This window comes from Coloeus monedula, assembly GCF_965178545.1.
Source record: "Coloeus monedula genome assembly, chromosome: 26".
Lineage (NCBI taxonomy): Eukaryota > Metazoa > Chordata > Aves > Passeriformes > Corvidae > Coloeus > Coloeus monedula.
The window spans coordinates 4421564-4443238 of record NC_138806.1 but is presented as its reverse complement, the minus strand read 5'-3'; the positions used below and the strand labels follow the sequence as shown (position 1 = coordinate 4443238).

The 21675-nt window shown below is 46.9% G+C and overlaps 1 protein-coding gene across 1 annotated transcript; it reads right to left on the bottom strand.

Moving 5' to 3' along the window:
- Nucleotides 1–2283: 2283 nt before the first annotated feature.
- TOP2A (DNA topoisomerase II alpha) lies at nt 2284–19868 on the bottom strand (the record flags this gene model as incomplete). Its single annotated transcript, XM_082297369.1, has 35 exons — nt 2284–2421; nt 2896–3095; nt 4081–4206; nt 4321–4382; nt 4513–4657; nt 5105–5245; nt 5534–5639; nt 6565–6762; nt 6859–6942; nt 7066–7209; nt 7386–7477; nt 8724–8919; nt 9467–9667; nt 9765–9899; nt 10028–10259; nt 10570–10718; nt 11286–11407; nt 11723–11837; nt 12302–12394; nt 13128–13237; nt 13614–13719; nt 13811–13921; nt 14372–14497; nt 14895–15048; nt 15324–15466; nt 15576–15713; nt 16143–16244; nt 16430–16603; nt 16809–17021; nt 17319–17416; nt 18017–18162; nt 18612–18675; nt 19103–19193; nt 19337–19480; nt 19836–19868. 35 exons carry the CDS (start codon nt 19866–19868, stop codon nt 2284–2286), a joined length of 4632 nt encoding a protein of 1543 aa, XP_082153495.1.
- Between the last annotated feature and the right edge of the window lie 1807 nt (nt 19869–21675).

Below are 21675 nucleotides of genomic sequence, written 5' to 3'. Positions count from 1 at the left end.
GGCCGCGCTGCGGGAGCGGGGTCAGCGCTGGGGGGACTCAGTGCCCGCGGGGTCGGACCCCGGCGGCAGCGCGGCCCCTCCAGGTCTCCATCCTCCCGCCATTCCCAAACGCACCACGGTGTCCCCGCTCACGGGAGGGTGCCCAGGCAGCGCCAGCCCAGCTCAGCCCAGCCAGGAGTGTCCCCAGGTACCCGCTGTGCCCAGGACTCGCTCCCCCAGGGGTGGATCCAAGGACACCAACGGGGACAGGACCAGCAGATTCCCCCATCCCTTGCCCCCCACCACAGCTCGGCCTGGCTGAGCTGCGGTCCCCCACAGCAGCCCCGTACCTGCGGAGGCTGCGGTCCACAGTGTGCCAGCGCTGCTGGCGCCGGCTGTCCAGGGCTGTCCAGGACTGTCCAGTCCCTTGTCCAGCTGGGATGGGATAATGGTCCCACAGCCACGCCTGGAGTGCTTTTAAAGGGACAGAGCACCCGCAGGGGCGCCTGGAGGGAGGGAAGGGCTCAGTACTGCCGGTGGGGCTCAAGGACTAAAGCTGCCCTGCCCAGGGCCAGGAGCTTCCCAGGGCACAGGTTGGCAGAGGGGCGGTGGCTCCCCCAGTGCAGAAATACCCCCAAACTTTGGCTTTTCCAAACCCACAGGGCCTCAGTGTCCCCAAGCCACAGCATTCGGCCCCCAAAAGGCCCCCCAGTGCTGGCATCACCCCCCTGACCCATCAGAGCCTGGGTACACCCAGCCCTGCTGCCACAGCTTCAGCCTTGCAGTGCCTGGACGATGCTCACGGCTGGCACCAGCCCTCCCTGCCCCAGGATGCTGTGCCAGGGCTGTTGGGGGTCCCATGGATCTTCCCAGGTTGTCCCTGCTCTGGCACCTGTGGACCGATCCCTACAAAATCCTGTGTGGCACAGCCAGGACTCCTGCCAGCTCCTGCCCTGCCCAGGCCAGGCAAGCGCTGTTGGCCTTTGCTGGCGCCTCAAATCCCCTTTCCAGTAATGGGGACAGAGCCCTGGACAACACAGGTCAGCCCCAGACCCCCCTCGGGGACGTGCAATGCCCAGGGTAGGTCAGTCCTGATGCCCCACAGCCCAGTTCCCATCCAGCAGCATCCCCAGCACCCCATCCAAGATTTTGGGATGGGAAACTCCTCGTATGGACTCTGTGGTCCACTCTGTGTTCCCAGAGCTCCACATCCACATTAGGATGATGCCAGGGTTCTGAGAGCAGCCCCACAACCCACCCGTGGCTCTGTCATGGGTCATGTTCTGCAGCAAGAGGAGCTGTAAATAGCCCGGCCCTCGGAGGGGACGCGCCGGAGACGCTCTCCAGAGCCAGTGGAAAATCTGACAGGGCTTTCCACACTTGACTGGGTTCCAGCAAAGCACCGATAGCGCGGGGGGCCCTGGGGTTTCATGGAATGGTTTGGATGGGAAGGGACCTTAGAGCTCATCCAGTCCCATCCCCTGCCATGGGCAGGGACACCTTCCACTGGACCAGGTTGCTCCAAGCCCCGTCCAACCTGGCCTCAGACACTTCCAGGGATGGGGCAGCCACAGCTTCTGTGGGCAAGCAGCTCCCCCCATGCTGGGGACCACAGGGGTGTTCACAGGAATTCAGCTGTGGAGCCACAGTGGCCACAGCCAGTGGGGAAGTGGCCAACCAGCCCAGCACCCCCCAGAGCTTGTGCCAAGCCCTCTGCTCGGACAGAGGGAAGGCTTAGCACAAGCTCTGCAGTGGTTATTTTCCTAAAAACACACAAATTCTGTGAAGAAAATAAGTAAAACCACTTTTATTAGACAAATATTAAAAAGGACAAACTCCGAACAAGAAACAACTCAGGACAACAAGAAAATATTTACATAGTGAAGGAATTGTGCTGGAAAAATGACTCCAGCTCACCTGTGTTGGGTGGTGGAATTAAAAGTTCATGTATTTTAGTACTATATTTCAAGAGGGGTGTATAAATTTTAAAGGGTTTGGCATGTTCTAAAGTCAACTTTAACATGAAAATGACTACAAAGTGTCAAATAATGGGGAAGAGGGAAGTGTGGCAGCACTCGTAGGGCACATGGCTCCAGTGCTCACCAAAAAGGGGATGTTCCTGTTTGAACAACTCTAACTTATTTAAAACCAACAAAAAAAACGAGCTGTGTTCACCTGTAAAGAACATTCTGGAGTGGTTTACATTTGGTGAAGATTTCTTAGGCTGAGGTGGTCTTTGGTGGGAGCTCTGGAGCTCTGCTGAAGGCTCGTTGTGGATCTGGAGTTTAAAGTTTTCCTAAAAACTCAAAATATATCATCCTCAGAGGACTCCTCCAGGTACTGGACAGGTTTCTTGAGGCGGCCAGGCCTGGCACGGGGCTGAGCTACAGGGCTGTCAGCACTGGCGTCAACGGTGAAGGTGTCGTCCTGTAGCTTGGATTTCTGGAGGGAAAGCAGGAAAGGAGTCACAGATCTGAGCATCCACAGGGAACACAGTGAGCACCACATGCCCGCTCTGCCATGGGGATGGTGGATGTTTGAGGTGGTGGGAGCAGACCAAGGATCCGGGGTGTCTGACCCTTATGAGAGAAAGGTTCTTTCCCCAGAGGGTGGTCGGGCACTGAACAGACTCCCCAGGGACTGGTTGTGCCCCCAAGGCTTCCAGAGCTCCAGGAGTATTTGCACAACGCTCTCAGGCATAGGTTGGGATTATTGGAGTGTCCTGTGCAGGGCAGGGAGTTGGACTGGATGATCCCTGTGGGTCCCTTCCAGCTCAGAATATTCCATGATTCCATGAGCCCCCCTTCTCCCCATTCCCCACACCCAGGTAGAGGTTTGACCTCCACCAGCTTTTCCTGCCGGAAGAACCGACCCCACTCTCTGTGGTTCCCTCGGCGCCAACGGCATTGCACAAACCTTTGATGCAACAGATTTGGCAGGCTTTGAGCCGAAATCCGAATCGGAATCCGAATCCAAAGAGCTTGGCTGCCTCTTCATAACCTTCCTCCCCTTGGCGTTGTCACCCGCGGCATGCAGGGGTCCCTCCTTTGCCGCTGGCTTGGGTTTGGGTGCAGCCTTTTTCTTGGCCAGGATATCCACGATGGAGGGCTGGTTGTCTGGAACAGAACACGGCGTTAAACCCCTGTTTCGCTCCTCTCTCGTTCCCAGTTTGGGAATTACTTCCAACACAAACAGGCTCTGCGCTGCCACGGGGTCAGCACAAAGGTCATCTCCGTTTGAAGCTGGGTTTTCTAGAAAGATCTCTCTTCCACAGATGGTGAGGAATGAGGTTGTTTATCTGCTCAGTTCCGCTACATTTAGAGGATCGAATTAAAGCGTCCCCAAAGCAATTTACAGACTATTTCAGATTGAAAAGTCCTGATCTCTCAAGGCTCCATAACCCATCTCAGACCTTCAAACTCCTGCACAGGGAGGAGGGAATTTCCCAAACACTCACTCATTCCTTCATAACTATACTTTCACTTTTTTTAAGAGCATCTTGAAGCACAACTTCCAGTTCAGCTCATGTCAGGCCATCTCTGAGTGATAACATGCTTTCTCAATTTAGGAGTGGAAGTAACACTATTTTCCTGCTGGGATCAACACTGAGTTGATTCCATTTGGAATATGCAAAACAGTGTCAAAGTCTGGCAGTTGAGTTTAAAAAACCCTGAGTCAAATGCCGGAGATGCATGAGATGGATCCAGAGCTAAATAGATCAAACTGCCCCCAAAAGTTTGCCTGCTCCAAGGCAGCTTTCTTCCCAAAAAGACGTGAAGTGGGGCATTGACTGCAAGACACAAATTCCACTCGGATTGTCCCTGCCAAGTATTACATAGCGCTGTAGGAAGCATTCACTTTTCTTGTTCCCAAACTAAAATTCCCTCCCTCCAAACATGTCCAACATGAACTAGAACATGATATGTTTGGAAACAGACCTCAAACATGACAACCAGAGAACCTCTGCCACAAACCTCAGATCTTTGCTGAAATGCAAACTCCAGTTGCCCAGGCTCTGGAACGCCAAGCGAGATCACTCAGACCCTTTCCCACAGGAATTATAATTGTTCTCTAGAACTGATGTTGCTGAGCTGCCCTTACCCTTGGTGGCTCCGGCTTTCTTGGCTGCAGCAGGTTTTTTGGGCACGGCCTTGGTGCTCGGCACAGGGACGGATGGAGCTGCAGGAGCCTGGCTCACCTTGTCCTCAGTGACATCTTGGACTGGAACTGGATAAAGAAAGCAGAAAGTCAGCTTGAAACAGCCAAGTTATCATCCCCTCTGATCTTCCCTGTGCACTGCTGAGGATTACAATCCACATGGTTTAGAGGTCTTGTACTCACCAGGGACAGCACTTGGCACTGCCTTTTGCTTGGGAGCTTTCACTGCTTTTTCAGTGGTTTCCCTGGAAAACAAAACCCCAAGTTTTTAATTCCGTTTATGATGCACTAAATAGATGCATTAAAAAAAGTGCTTTTAATTTCTGTGTAGCATTAAGCACAACTCATTTCCAGTGATTATGGAAAAATACTCACTTGGGAGCAGGTCTGGGCTTGGGAGGAGCCTTTTTCTTAGAGTTTGTGTCCGATTCAGAGCTGCCTTCACTGTCACCCTGGAATTCAGGCTCCTCATCTGAGCTGGAGTGATTTGAGTCCGAAATGACCATGGGCTTAACTTTGGCTGATGGAAGGGCACAGATGTGTTATTTTACACATTTGGCAATATGCAGCTCAGTTTCTTTTTCAATATTTTAGCTGCAGTTATTAAAAAATAAGGATCTGAATAAAAACAAGCAGATGCTGAGACTGCCAGGGAGAAGACTCCAAATGACAAGTGTGTTCTGTCATTTGGAGTCTTCCAACCTCACGCACAACACATTTAATTTGCCAAGACAGTTGTGTAATTAAACCCAATAACCATATTTCTCTAGTTGCCCATTTCTGCTTTTCCTTGAATATGTGCACAAATGGTAGAAATATTTAATAGTTTCAGACAGTAAAATAAAGAAGCCTTTTAAAGATGATTTCTAAATGTGATCTGAGGCTCTGGGAGGTCCCTAAATAGTCTGTTCCATTTTCTCCTCCACAAGGAGGACCATCCCTCTCCTGCATCCGTGTCCTCACTCACCTGCTGCCTGGCGAACCACTCGCTCTCTCTGAGGAGGTGCTTCAAAATCAGACTCTGAATCAGACCCTGAGTCAGACCAAGGGTTTCGTTTCTTGGTTTTCTTTAATGGCTTGAAAGGCAGAGTGGCCTGTCTCTTAGCTCCTGAAAAATATTGGGAGGCAGGATGAACCAGCAAACTTCCATGTGTAATTCAGGCTCAGCCAGTTCAAGCTCAGCTTAGAAATACACTGAGTTCAGAGGTGTCCGGCTTAAGCAAAGAGAAATAGGAATTTATCCTGCTTGACTGGTATTCAGGACCACTTTCTCACCTAGTTATTCCAAAACTACTGATCCTAGATGTTGCTTACCACCTTCAGGAAGAGGTCAGATAACCAAACTGACAATCCTTTCCCTCCCTTTCCATGGAGAGAATAACATCAAAGCATTTACCTTGCTCAGTCTTCAGCTTCTGTGCTAGTCTCTGCTTCAGGCCTGAAGACTCCTTCTCTCCGGATGTGTTTTCATCCTGATTCTCATCAAATTCAGTTTTTTCACTCTGCAGATGCAAGCAGATAGCAAACAGTGAGTCAGCTCACGGAGAAGAGGCACATGGGGTAATGGAGGAAGGAGCTGCTTATTTTAGACATGTAAAAGTTAGTGGTACAAGAAACCTGAGTCTGTGAAACAAACTGTGTGTAGAATTGATTACAGACAGAATCTGTAAATTGGACAGGATCTGCCCCCAAATCAGGTGACTTAAAAGGCAAAATCCAACATGAACAAAAACAGGAACTGTGGCCTCACTCCTGAGTGCTCTGGTCCTGCTGCTGCATGCTGGCTCTGGGGGGGATGGGGATGCAGGACTGGACAGGGTGGGATAAAAACAAAAGCAAGTTATTTGGAAAAACTGTTGGGTGGAATTATGTGGAGGAAAGGAGTGACCTGTGTGGCTTCCAGGGCCAAACAGGTGAGGGGATGGGTTAGTTTTTTCTGTTGGAAAAGGCTGAATGGCACAATTTCAACTAGTCCTATAAAAAGAGTTCCATCTTTTTTATCTCCTTGATACAGAGAACAATGATGGCATTAAGTGGCTGAAAACACTGCTGGGAATGCAAAGGCTGTTCTGGAGAAGGGAATGTACTGGCTGTGCTTCCTGCCTGCTAGAGGGTTTATCAAATTCCCAAGACACCTGGAACAACCTTACTTGCATCCACCCGCTTTTCTGAGCTACCAGCCCATCCCTGGCACTGCAACATGTCAAAAATTTCCCTCTAAGCCATCTCCTGGTATGTTAGTGAGTCTGTTCTCCTTCAGACTGAGACACCCCCATTCCCAGTGTTTCCCAAATCCTAAGGTCCTGACCCTCTCCCTGAACAACTGCTTCAACAGGACAAGTCTCACTAACAAGGACTCACATTTCTTTAGGATTGTATTGAAGAGGAGGTAAAGAAAGATTAAGCATTTGGAATGTTCCTTTTTACCTTTACTTTCTTTTTAGTTTTCTTCTCTGCCTCTGCCTTCATCTCAGCAGTGATCCGAGGAACAACCCTGATGCCATGAGGGGATGGCATTACTTCTGGCAGCTGGGCCTTCTTCACCTTCGCTTTCCCTCCTTTCACCTTTAAAGGTTTGCCAGCAATCCCTGCACGCTCATCCTGCGCTTCCTTGGCCTCCACTGCCTGCAGAGGGGAGCATAAAATAACACAAAAAATACAGAAGTCTATGAAGGGCTGGTGGATAAGAGGAGGGAGTTGATCATCTGAGCAATGACATACATCGAGTTCTTCAATGAAGGCAGCAAGGTCTTCCTTCCACAGGTCAGAGGGACTCTTGCGCTTAAGGTTTTCCAGCTCCTTTTCCTAAAGAGAATCACAGGTGATAATCATTAATCACATGTTTCAATCCACCATCCAAAATACCCCTATATAACACATAATATATATATGAATATAATGCTTTTATAAGGAAAGGAAGGCACATACTTTGTTATCCCTCTGCTTGCAGAGCTCATCTTTCTTCTCCTTGGTCAGATACCACAGGGGCATGTTCAGCAGGTAGTTGAAGTCTGGGCCAGAGGCTGCAGCTGATTCTTTGTCACTCTCTTCCTCCTCCTCCTCCTCTTCATCCTAAATGTGGATTTGAAACAAATGTAGTCAACAAAAACCCTGACACATAAGGGTAGGGCTACTGATCAAACATGGAAGTTCTTGAATCCTGCAAATTGAAAAGCCTCTCTAAGGATTATGAAGCCTCAGAGCTTGGGGCCAGTTTGGGCATATTCAGAGGATGACTGAGGCATTACCTTGTTTTGAGCCTCCTTCCAAGCCTTCACCGGATCAGACTCGTACCCTCTCTGGATAAGAACTTGAATCAGCTCTTTCTTGGGTTTGTTTTCTGCAAACAGACATTTCAGGATTGTCACTCAGTGCCCACTACCAGTCGCTGTTAGGAGCGACAGATGAGCTTTACAGTTTGGATCCTGTGGTTGTAGCTGCTCTGCATCCTACAGAGCTCCAAACCAGCCTTTCCACATCACAGCTGGGACATGTGGAAGAGCCTGAACAACACCTGAAAAGCTCCTATTTAGCAGGTGATTTGTCAGGCAAGTATTGCTCCTGTACCAGTCAAAACAATGTTAATATTTTTCTTTGTTTCCATACACGCATTTCCCTTGCTTTAAGTAGTTTTTGAACTTGGGGAAAAAAAGGTATGATGGTACAAAACAGGTTTCATCATGACAGGCAGGTGGAAAAAAAACCCCTTGATAGCTTGGTATAGCTTGCACCTCATTAGACATCACCTGGGAAATTTATGCTCCAAGTGCTCAACCACTGGAAATGCTTCAGCTGGAATTTGCTCCTTTTTAAGGTATCAGAAGCCATCATCCATGAGACACAAACACAAATGAAACCAGCTCTGGCAGCCTTGGAACTACTTATTACAAAAACCCAAGAAAATGCATTTCAGGGGAATTATTTCTCTTCCCGAGTTCAGTCAGACAGACTCGGGCTGCTGGGATTACTGGGCTGCCTTCAGACACAAACCACAAAGCATCTTATGACACGTTGTCTGGCCGCATCCTCCGCGAAGGCAGCGGAACACAGCCCGGCTTTTACACCGAGGGGGAAAAGTTGATTGAAAAATGTGTATCTGCTTCTTTTTCTAGCTCATGATTCTCAGATGCTGCTACTTGAGTATCATCTAAGTTTGAACCCCCAGTCCACTGAGAACGTGATTTGGAATATTTTTGCAGAGGTTCACAAAGATAATGGAGAGAGATACAGATTCTTAAGAATGCCTTTAACAGCAAACACTGCCCCTTTCTAACCCCACAAATAATTAACTGACTCCTACCAAGTCAGAAATAAACGGGAATTATTGTTAAACTAGTAAAAAATTCACTCAAAAATTCTCAAACATGGACCAGGAAAGCTGCATAAATATCCTGTTGTCATTAGTATGTGTATAATACACAGACCAAGGATACTCTGTGAAGCATTTTCCCCTTAGATGTCACTGGAAGAGAGATAAGCCCTGGTGTGGTTTGTAAAAGCCAGCCTGGGGCTGAGGGGGTGCTGACAGAGCTCAAGAGATCACCCAGTTCTCCCAGTTACAATCCCAGTCTCCAAGAACAACATACCGATCACAATTTTGCCATCTATTTTCTCCAGGATGAAGCGAGCCTGGTTGCTCAGCTTTGCAGACTCAGCACCCAGCATCCCAATAAGCCATTCCTTCCTCAAATTGTAATATCGGAGCCGGAGTTCAAAGAACTCCTTAAGAATATCCTGGGGAGAGTCGTATTTCTTGAGAAAGCCGACATGGTCAAAGAGAACCTGGAGGAAAATGAAAGAACACAGGCGTTATGATGATAAAACTGATTCCAAATCCACTGAAAGTTACTGTAACACAGGTGTGATGGTACCACCGAACCAACAAAGTATCAAATCTCACTGTTGTTCTAGAAACTACTTCAGTTTGTGAGCACAGCAGCAGAGACAATTTTAGAATTTTGACATTCTTGAATACGCATAGTAGAGTTAAGGTTACTTGAATCTTAGAGCTCTGTGCAGGACAAACATCTTGCATCAAGCTTCACACATTGTCTGGAGCCAGACATTCAGTGCCCCTTGCTGCTGGCTCAAAGAGCTCTGCAAACTGTGATTTCAGATCATTTTGCCTCCTTCAGGCAAACCATCCACTCTGGGCCTACTCCTAAGCCAGGCTCTTGACCTTTGAAAGCTGATTTAAAACCAGTAACAGCAGAAAAATCAAAGTGAATAGGTTACTGCCAAAGAGGATTTTTGTTTCACGCAACGACTGCAGCTGTCCACAGAGTCTGAGTTAAACCAAGAAATTCCTTCAGCAAAATCTGTCACATACCATGGAGTTGCATGTTAAACTTGTTTGGAGTTTGAAGACCTTATGCAGCCCCACAGCTTCGGCTTCTGCTAGTTTATCTTCAGTCATCTTCACCACGAACCTCACCGTGGTGTCTGTGTGATATTCTTTATAGTCTGTGATTAGAGGGGGGGTCTTCTCAGTCCCGTTCAACATTGGCTCCAGAACCTGCTCTTTATATGTCTGAGGAAAGAAACAAAGTCAGACCCAAACCCCACTACTCCCTTTTTGCTTTGTAGAGCAAACTGTACATTCCCAGAGCAAATTCCCTCTTTATTACCTGTGTCCATGTTCTGACAGGCAGCTCAGTGATCTCGATGGTTGTAGAATCAAGGATGGACACTTCACCACTTATCACATACTGATTAGGCCCCAGCTCGTCTATGGTGCCTTTGAAATTCTTGTAACTGGGAAGCTGAGGAGAAGAAACACTGGATTCAGTTTTGTGTGGATGCCTCTTTTTTTAAGCATGCCCATAAAATGCTCAATATGAGCTCAATAAACTAACAGGGAAGACATTTGCCTTTTACTTATATTATTTACCATTGGCAGTGGCTCTTCTCCATCCATCAGCCGGCGGATGTTGTTCACAACTTCCCTGATATCGAAGTTGGGGATCTTACAGGCCCAGCCAGTACCAATCCCTTCAGCCCCATTGACCAGCACCATTGGAATGATGGGCATGTACCACTCTGGCTCCACACGCTGGTTGTCATCATAGAGGAATCTCAGGATGTTGTCATCCATCGGTGGGAACACCAAGCGTGCCAGGGGACTGGAATGGAGAAGGGAATTTAAGCACAAATTCTTGTTACAGAACACGACCGCCATGCAAAAAGAAATCTCCCTAATTTTTATTATCCCACCCAAATTTCTCCCCTCGTTTTTGCTTCCATTTCCATATTCTCTGCTCTGATAACCATGTTTCCACAACGGAATCTAGCACCTGAATCTCACTTCAATTGTTGCTACTCTGAGCATGCAAGTATAGGCCAAAATTTTAAAGGGAAAAAGAAAATTCGTTTTTCATTCTAACTGCTGTAAAATTGAGTCTTTTAAGACAGTAAGAACTCTGGAATGCTGACCTGAGCATGGTGAAGATGTATCGAGGGCTGGCAGAGTCTTTCCCTCCATGCAGCCTTGTGCCAAACTGACCGATGGGCTGGAGCAAGTTGAGGTTATTGCTGCCCACAAAGTTCTGAGCCAAGTTAATGATGGTCATCATCAGTGCAGCCTGCAACGAAAGGAGGTGCAAAACTGAACATGCAGAACGGTTCAGGGGATGGACAAAGTAAGGCAACATTCACATGGAGAACTTAACTGATACAGAGGATAAACTCAGTTGATGAAATACTGGAGGAAACTCAAGGAAAATGTGTCCCAAGGTAATCTGAAATGTTCTAGTGACCCACGTCTCTATCTGTTGCTGTCTACCTGCTCGGAAACCTCCAGTGAAGGACTCTGTCAGTCTCCACAGAGAACCTTGTTGTAGTGCTTAACTTGTCCTGACCCAGGCAGAAAGCTTATTAACATCTGCCTAAGTCCATCACAAATTAAGTAGGTTTTTCTTTTTCCGCTTTTTGAATGAACTATGCTCCCATGAAGTCCAGGACAGGCAGAGTGACCAATGTCAGATTAAATTAATACTGAAGAATTAATCGTGGAAACAGCTGAACAGCCACTTCCCTTTGGTGTACACACTCAGACATCTAATTTGCTTTGGAGGCATCGTAATTCACACCAACAGAAGGGCCTTTTGCCTTTCCTTTAAAGTGTTTTGCACACCCAGGCAGGTTCTTACCTCACCGTGATGGTATGAGGACATCTCAGCGACAGAACCAGCCAGCTGAGCAACCTTCACCTCCCGCTTATCGTTTCGCTTGAAACAGGTGAACAAAACTTTCCTCTGACCTGGCTTCAAACCTGTATGAAAAAAGAAAAGACCTTGTGGTTAGAACATGTCATGTGATGCACTTGGCTTGTGCTCTTTAGAGATACAAGAACTACTTATACACCTAAAGATTCTGCACCAGGTGAGTAAGATACTGGCAATAATTTACTATAAAATGGACAAGATGTTTCATCCGAAGATGAAAAACCTTTGGACAGCAGAAAACAGACTTCAGGATACTGACCCTGAAACCTCAGCAGGTTCCCTGCCTCTGATGTGACATTGAACATCCATCTCCTCAGTTCTGGGGATATACCATGCAGAATCACGACTTAGAAATCACTTACCATCAACCAGTGATGGGATTGATCTCTCATTATCTGAGTTTGAGAACAGCACTAACTCCTTGTTGATGAAGTCATTGTACGTCAGGTAATCGGTATTTTTCCCATACAGGTATTCCTAAGAGAAACAGAGGGAAGATTGCCTTAATTTTAACAGGGCCTAATCAGTTTTTTGTCTAGTTTCACTGAAATGGGAACTCCTTTTAAGACCAGCTAAATACAGCTCAAGTGCTGACACCCTTTGCATGGCAAAGGGAAACATTTCCCAGGATGCATTATTTCCCCCATTTTGGAGGAAAGAAAGACTTCATCTGGCTCTGCTTGAGTTATCATTTTCCTATTGATACAGCAACTTGAAAGATGAGAGTTTAAAATGAAATGAACTGTTGGATAATTGACAATGAGGCTACAATGATGAGAGAAGAAGCTGCTCTGCAAAATCCTGACACATTTTCAACGTCCTATAATCCAGACCTGACTCACTGCCTGAGCTGTGTGCAGCTCTGGCATGCTGGGATGAAGCTGAGAACAGCCCCAGGCAGAGACTGGAAACCAGTTTCCTTACAAACATAAACCTTTTACCTCTGGCAGACCGTGCAGCTTCCGTTGTCTTCTATCCTCCATGAAATTAGTCAGCCACTCCTTTCGCTCTTCTATCTTCTTCTTGCTAAAGGCCTGGATGTTACAAAATGAAAAGTAACTCAATTCCAGAACGTTCTGTGGTTGTGCACTACTGGATCACTTGAGAAAAAGGAAGATCTTACCCAGGAGAACAACATGCAAAACAGGCTGATTTAAGAGCCCAAGAAATGCAATAAAAGGTTTCTGTAGCTAAACGTATTAAGAGCATAATTTCCACCACTCTGTAGAGGACAGAGCAGTTAGGTTTAAATTTATAGATTTTTAATATAATAACAGAAGACTAAAGCAGATTTGAGAGGAAATTAATATTTTGGGGGAAAACTTGATTTTTTTGGCATTGCCTAACAACTCTGAATATTTCAGGAACAGAGACTAGCTAAGGTGAAGTTCACAGAAACGAGGACTGTTTTAATCCACCATTTTGCACTGGGGGAGGAAAGGGAGATCCGACTTGGAGAAAACTGCAGCAGAATACACAGAAAAATGTTAAAGGAATATTTACTATTGTGTCTGAAAATGTCAATTGGTTTGTAGTGATTAGTTTGTTCTGAGCTATATTTAAAGCCCATCATTAAAAGGGTACTCTTGCCCTGAGGTTGAGGGGCAGATTCGCTGCTCCTGGTTCAAGTAAAGCTGTAGCCTTGGTAACACAGAGATTGTCTCCAGCCAAAAGGCCTCGAAGAGCATTTTAAGAGAAAATAGAGAGCACTCTACAAGGTGAAATACCAAAGGTAGTAAGTCAGCAATTAAATCAAGTGTTAGTTACCAGGGTGATTGCAGCATCATCTTCAGGCCCAGAATATTTGAAGCCGATTCGGTGTTTTGCCATATCTGCAAAGTATTCTTTGGCCTCCTTCGATGTGCTGGTACCCAAACCTGCAGGGACAGGAGAGTTAATCCTAACGACTTTTTGCCTAAATTAAGTTCCAATTCAAAGAAATACTTTGCTACGCCCAGTTTTTGTGATGCACCATATGAACATACAGTGTGAAGATGATTTCCTGAAAAGTTACTTCAAAACGAGATGTATCACAAAAATCATAAGAATTACAATTAAGTGAGCAGTGGCATGTTGTAGTTTTGGATTTTGTCTGTAATTCCTGTTGATATCTGAAATCTAATTGGAATATCACAGGAGGGAAGAGACTTGGGAGACACCCAATCCACATCCTTTCTGCAAAGCAGGACTGACTGCATCAAATCATCAATGCTCTAACTTGGATCAGTTTCACCATATTAAGTTTTTACAAACCTTTGTAGTACTTGATTTTCCATGAGTTGTAGTTCTGAGTACTGCTTTTCCATTCTTCAAACTCAGGGATACTGTAGAATGCAATTTCTTCTTTGTTTTTAGAGGCCTACAGTGGACAAACATTTTAACTGTGAAATGAAAGGCATTTTTGGACAATGGATCCTCAGTCGTCGACCTCATCCTCCCTCAGCCCTCACCTTTATGATAGGAGTAATGAATTCCTCCAAAAAATTGTGTCTTAGAAGAGATGGCCAATTGTGATGGATGAAGTTGATCAGCAAACCTTTGATGTGTGATCCATCCTGATCCTGAATTATAAAAGAAAAAAACAAACCATATTTTATCAGGGAATGATGGAAATGACAACTGTTGGCTTAATAGTAAACGACTCTGTAATTCCAGCTGACTCTATTAACTTTCACCTCTAAAAAGGTGACCATGTGTTAATTGCTGAAAATTAAGAGAAACAGAAAAGGCAGATTCTTGGTGAAAAAAAGGTGTCAAGGACTGGTCAAGGACTTTGAATCAGCAGAAAAGACTGGAAAGACAGTGTTTAGCTGTCTGATGTTACTCCCCATTTTACTTTTTTTTTTCTGGCTGAAAAGACATTATGACCCACTAAAATGTAAAATGGGAAAAAGAAACACAGAGAATTGGGGACAACAATAGGAGCAGTTAGAGAAAAGCAGTATTTTCTTCTTATCTCTTTATTTAAGTGTTGTTATCCTCTCCCAGCTTTCAATTTTAATGAACCTAACCTGATCTGTCATGATCATAATCTTTCCATAGCGAAGAGTTTTTAAAGATTCTTGATCTTCATAGTTCTTTTTATATTGCAAACCCACAATCTTGATGATGTTGTTGATTTCAGCATTTTCCATAATCTGGAAGAGATCACACAGAATAAAAACTTGTCTTTCAGACTCAAAATGTAGCTCAAGAAAGTATAAAGTTATGGATAAGTGAATCATTGGCCGAGTTCTGTCCTGCTGGTATTTTTTGCCTTTTAGAAACTTGTAATTTCTAATGGTTGCATTACTCTAGGTAATTCCAACCATTTTCCAATCCACAACACAAACATTATCGCCTCAGGCAAATTACTGAACAGGACTTAATCAATATTCCTACTTAACCAGTGAGGCAGACTCAAAGTGAGGGAAGACTCAGGTATTTAAGACACTGCTCCTTGGAGTTCCAGTGCTCCAGGTGCGGCTGCACCGACTCATTGCACAAATCTCACCACACCTTCCAACATATAACTGTAACCATTTTCCAACCAACCTGCTTATGAGAAGCTTCCCTGACGTTGAGGATTTTCCCACGAAGAGGAAATACTCCATATTTGTCTCTACCAACCACTCCCAGACCAGAAACAGCCAGAGTTTTGGCTGAGTCTCCCTCAGTCAGGATCAGTGTACAATCTAGAGAATTCTTGCTGCCTAAAAAAGAAGAAAATCGAGTCAGTTTTCTACTTAAGAAATGAAATCCAAGGCTGCACATTCATGACTGAGCAAGTATAAATAATCTTCTAACACAGTTTTTTTGGCACTGCACACAGTAAATGGGGATAATCATAGTAAATGGGAGCATGAAATGGAGGTAAAACTATAATGACAGGTTTTCTCACTTTTCCTTAGGAGACAAATCTTATGTTTAACAAACAAGCTTTATCTGTTTTTGAATGCATTGGTTAAAAAGGATGTCAAACACTTACCAGCATCGTTGGCATCATCCAGCTTAGGAACACCCTTAATCTTGGAGTGTTTCACAGCTGAACATTTCTTATTCAGCTGGTTCTGAGCTTTAAATTTTACCCAATTTAGGATACTTTCAACAATGCCACAGCCAACTGCCTGCAATACAAAACCCAATCCAAAGTTGTGGGAAAAGCCTCAACATGACAGAAACTTTTGTTATGTATTTTTACAGACATCTTGACTGCCCGTGTACATCAGGACTTACACCCTTAATGAATTTTTCACTCAGTTTACAGGTAGAGCCGAAGTTCTTTGCCTGCAGAGTCATGTTCTCTTTAGTCTGAGAGTCAAAGGTTGGGTTTTCAATTAAGGCATTCACAAAAATCCACATGTGGTTCTTCACCTGTAGTTAAATCACAACAAGGATCACACACTGTACAGGCTCAGCCCACACAACAAGGAAACACACTGTAGGGTTTGGAATTTTCCTAGATATTTTGTTAATTTTGAACAGCTAATGAACACACATGAACAGTGTTAGATGATTTGGGATGTCAAGGAATTGGCATCTCTCTGCCTGAAGAGGTGTTATCTAACAGATACTGAGGTTTAGTGCATCTACACTGACTTATAGTGATTACAAAAACACATCAGTCAAGCAAAGAGAAGTTAATTGGATTAAACTGGACAATATGAGACTGCTATAATTAGCAATCTTATATCTATTGTCTGTACCATGGAAATGTGTTATTAATCAATGCATTAAGCTGAAGTTACAATTTGCAGTAATGCTCAAGTTGTGTTTCCCACGTGGGAAATTCTGACATTGTACCTGGAAAGGCTTCACTCCAACTCCGTTTTTGTTCTTCTTTTTCACAACATCAATGAGTTTGGTCACGAGCTGGTCAGCTACATAATCCACGTGTCTGCCACCCTGTGGGGAAGGGGACAAGGACCTGGGACTGAGGCCACTAAAACCCACAAATATCTATTTAAAACTTTAAGCATATTCTTTGCAACGTTAAAGTATTTTTCACTAACATGTACACTTACAAATAGCCAAGAATATTAAAGTTGAAGAATATGGCACTAGCCTGACTAAACACACTGAGGAGTTACCTTTGTGGTGGCAATGCTGTTAACAAAGCTGACTTGCTGGAAGCCTTTTTCACTCAAAGTCAAGCACACTTCCCACCGGGAATTGACTTCCTCATGGATAACTTTGAGTGCATTCCCAGTTTCATCGACCTTATCCTTCAGATAGAGGTCCACATAGCTGCGGAATCCTTTCACCTGCACGCAGATGAGAGCAGACAACTGGTTGTTAATAGCTCCTATAAATACTTAATTCACATCCTCCTGCAAAGCGGGTGCAGAAATGCCTCCTGCACGTGTTCCTTTGCTGTGTGTGATGACAGGAACGGCCTCAGTGGAATCTCACTGCTTAAATGGCACCAAAAAATGCAGGTATTTGTGTTTCTTTTCAATGCTCACTTACAGGCAGCCTCTGTCCATTCAGGAAAACTTTGACGTCCTTTGTGGATCCAGCAATATCATACGCTCTTCGAGACATCAGTGCTACAATGTCCTTATCCAGAATGGTCATTTTGAATTTGGCCAGATCAGGTTGGAAAGTGACACAGGTGTAATCATCTCCATCAAAGTATTTCAGCTTCATTTCTCCAGCCTTTCCCATATTGTCTGTCCAGGTCTGAGGAAAGGAGCTTTGGTGAGTTGCAAGTCAAACACACGCAAATAACTACCTTAGTTTTTAAAAGCACTAAGATGGTTTATGTTTTAGATACCTTTAAATTAAACAAAAACTCTGGTTAAAAACCAGATTCTGATGCTGTCTGCTAATTTCATTATTCCTTTGAATTATATTTTGTGAGTCTATATTTCTCTAATCACAGTGAACTGACTGCAAGGTGTGCCTAGAATTTTGAAACAAAGACTGAGGGTCTCATTTGAAAACCTCAGGTATAAACTCCCTGAAAAGTGCTCCTACCTGCTTGAATAACTTTTTGTATTCGTGACATCCAGTTTCCACAGTAAACTTTGTGCTGAATATGTTGCACAGTTTGGCTCCATAACCATTTCTCCCCCCTGGAATTAGAAGGAACACAGACTCGTGTTATTATCTTTGTCCAAAACCATCTAAAAGAATCCAAGACTAACTGGAGTTTGTCAACATCAGCCCAATCCAAAGACAGCTGTCAACAAGCAACAATATTCTACAAGCTCAGTATGCAACTACAAACTTTGATTTACTTAGGGTTTAAGAGAATATTCAAAGACAATTTTTCCTGTTTCCATGTTTGCACTGTTATTACGATTAAACAGAGCACAGAGACTTATCTGATAGATTCAGAACGTAATTTTCATAGAATCACAAATGGTTTGGTTTGAAAGGGACCTTAAAGCCCATCCAGTCCCATCCACTATCCCAGGTTGCTTCAAGCCCTGTCCAACCTGGCCTTGGACACTTCCAGGGATCCAGGGGCAGCCACAGCTTCTCTGGGCAACCTGTGCCAGGGCCTGACCACCCTCACAGAGAGGAATTTTTTCTGTATATCTCACCTAAATTTCCTCTTTTTCAGTTTTCATCTAGAAACTGTATCAAGGACCCCCTTTCTGCCCTTTCTAGTTTAGGTCACACACTTAGAGCTGTTCAGAGATATTAGTGCATATCTGAGCCTTCCTCACCTGTGACTTTCTTCTCGTTGTCATCATAGTTGCTGGATGTCAGCAGCTGTCCAAAGATCAGAGCAGGCACATAGACCTTCTCCACTTTGTGTTCAACAACCGGGATACCTTTCCCGTTGTTCCACACACTGATGGTGTTATTCTCTCTGGGGAGGGAAAGAAAAGTCTGTTTCTAAGGCTGCAAATGGCTTAGCTGTGAAAAAAGTCACAGAAAGGCTCTGGGGAAAGGCACCATTTCACCAGGAACAAATCTGTGCTCAGCAAGTGCAGCAGCTGCCAGCAGAGGGGGGACAGGCAACACAGAAATGCCCAGATCTGCACATGCCGGCTCTGAAATGGACCCACACACAAAACCCTCCATCTGTGCTCAATCAGGATGAGAAGGGAGAGGAAGAGGATGGGAAACAACAGCAACGAAAGAGCAGCCGTTTCCTCAGTCAGCCCTCTGTAAGAGACCAGGGGACTAAGCAGAGAGAAAGGTTTTCACAACTGATGAATTAAGTTTGGGCTATCTCAGATCAGCCCCACAGCAGAGCCCTGCAGTGCCACCTCAGCTTTGCAGAACAGCTGAAGGCAACAATGAAATCAAACTTACACATCAATTGTGATTTTAATGCACGACATGTTTTTATCCCTCTGCTTGTTGTCTGCAGCATTGACTAGAAAGGAAAGAGAATATTGTTAATTTATTACATTCTCAGTGGAGGGAAAACTGTGAACTATGAAGCGTTCCAGTAGAATGAACACAAAAACTCACTACAGTGTTACTAATAATCATCTCGGCATGAAAATATTTTGTAAATTACAAAGAGGAGTACAACAAGTTATCATGGAATTATGAAGGTTGGAAATGACCTCTGAATTCCTCCAGTGCAACCATTAACATAAAAGGGAGAATTTTGTGCAGAATGAAATCAGGTTTGTAATTGGATTTTTGAAATTTTTCTTTTCGTTTGTTTTCCATGAACGGTTTGCTATTAAGTAGTGCTAATAAGTTCTTGATAATTTATGTTTAGTTCCAGTTTCTTGCGTTCAAGCCCCGTTAATAACCTGCCACTCACTGACTCAACGGATCTGTCAGCTTACCCAGAATCTCATCAAAGATTTTGTACAAGCCAGGCACAAAGGTCACATCTCTGCAGTTGAGGCCAATGCCTTCATCATAAACCCACATTTGCTGGAAAAAAAAGAAGAAATTTGTAAGTGCCCAGCTACAGCCCCTCTCCCGTGCCATCCGTTTGTAAAGCAGATGTTCTGTGCCTTGTAAACAGACACCCCGCCTGCCCCGAGGCGCTCAGCCCTGCTCCCCCCTGCTCCTGCCTGGGTGACGAGCTCCACGGAGCCGATGTAGGTGTCTGGCCGGAGCAGGATGTGCTCCAGCTGCGTCTTCTTCTGGTAGATGTGCTCCACCGAAAGCTTCTTGGGGCCATCGGGCTTGTTCACACGGGCGTTATCATCCGCGGGCTGTCGGGGGAGAGGCAGCAGCGGTGAGGGGGGTGAACAAGGGGAACACGAGGGGGCCAGGCCGGGGAGTGGAACAGGATCGGGGTTGGGAGGGGGGGCGAAGAGAACTGGAATCGCAGAGGAGCGGGGAATCCGAGGAGAGGGAGGGCTGCGGAAAGGGCCGAGAGAGGGGCCTGGGGAGACCCTGAAGGAGGACCGAGGGGGGCTGCGAAGGAACCGGGGAGACTCTGAGGGGGCCCGGGGGGAACCTGCGGGTGCCCGGCGAGGTCTGAGAGGGGCCCGAGACCCCGAGGGGACGGTGCGGTGGGGGATCTCGAAGCCCCGCAGGGTCGGGGGCGGCGGTCGCTGTACACACCCGGAGGGGCGACGGGGACTGCGAGAGCTCCATGGCGGAGGCGGCTGAGGCGGATGCGGCTGAGGCGGCGATGGCGGCGCCAACGTCCCCTTCAAACCTCCGCTCGTCCCGCCGAAACGCGCAGCCAATCCCCGCCCGCGGCCCCTTGCGCTTCGCCAATCGCAGTAAGGGGCTGGACACAAGGCCTGCGCTCTCTCCGCCCTCTAACCAATCAGAGGCTGCTCCACGCGTTCAAACCGGCCAATCGAAAGGGAGAGCGGCGAGACGGGCAGCGAGACCGACCAATAGAGGAGCGAAAGGGCGGGCGCTGAGGCTGCCCGTTTGCCGTGGGTGGTGGGATGTAGTGGGAGACACTGGGATACACGGGGATTCACTGGGCAAGCCCTGGAAACACACTGGGATACACTGGGATTCACTGGGCAAGCCCTGGGAACACACTGGGATTCACTGGGATTCACTGGGCAAGCCCTGGAAACACACTGGGATACATTGGGATTCACTGGGCAAGCCCTGGGAACACACTGGGATACACTGGGATTCACTGGGCAAGCCCTGGAAACACACTGGGATACACTGGGATTCACTGGGCAAGCCCTGGGAGCACATTGGGATACACTGGACAGACCCTGTGGGCCCACTGGGGTACTTCTACACACTGGGCAAGCCCCAGGGACCCACTGGGACCCATTGAGGATCAGTGGGATATGCTTGACAGACCCTGGACACCCACTGGGATGCACTGGGAAGGCCTCGGGAACCCACAGGAATACACTGAGCAAGACCTGGCAACCCACTGGGATATACTGGGACACACTAGGCAGGTTCTGGGACTACAACACTGACCTCACTGACATGGAGACCTGTGTCAGGGTGTCCCCTCCCAGTTTCTGCCAATCCCAAGGGGACTGGAACCCACTCCCAGCCCCTCCAGCCCCTGTTCCCATTCCCAGGTGGTCGCAGCGTGCCCCCCCAGCCCCTTGCTGCAGTCAGCCATGTCCCCCCAGAACAAAGCAGGGTGTCATAAAAACCAACATTTTTGTGTCTTTATTTCTGGGTGGTGACCGTGTTGGCTCCAGTGGGGGTGGGAGGCTGCAGGCACAGCCTGGCATTGCCCCATGGCACAGGGATCCGTGGGATGGCACAGCTGAGGATGGGCACAGCACAGCCTGGCTGTGGAACCAGTGTCCCCTCAGTGCTCCGGCACAACTCCAACACTGCCCATGGTGCTGCCAGGGACATTCCCTGGCAACACAGGACCGGAGGAAGGCCTGGAGCATGTGGCTGGGTGTCATTGTTGTCACCACATGTGCCGGTAGGGAAAGGCCACCTCGACGCAGAGCACGGCCAGCGGTGTGGAACAGTTGTGCCGGTGCCCAGCCAGCAGCCGGCCCTCGCCCAGGGTGGTGGCCATGCCCTCAGCCACACCGGAGCTGCGCCAGCCCTGGCAATCCCACCGGCGGGCATGGCCACCCCGTGGTGTGGAGCCGTGCCAGGCCAGCCGGTGGGGCCTGTGGGTGGGGATGGGGTGAGACGGGCTGGGGCACCTCCAGCTCTTTGCTCCTGCACTTCAGCAGGGAGGGACCCACCACAGACCCCCCCTCCAGCTCCCACACAGGGACATCCATTCAGGACCCCGTGTCCAGACTCACCAGAGGGGATCTGTCAGGATGCTGCGCCCGTTGAAGGAGTAGATGGGACCCCGCAGGGCAGCACCGGACTGACCCTCGAAGAGGGAGCTCCAGGACTTGGCCAGCAGCTGCCCCTGTGGGCACGAGCCATGAGCCAGGGGCCAGGGGAATGCCCTTGTCCCCACCATGTGTGGGCAATAATGTCCTCTTGG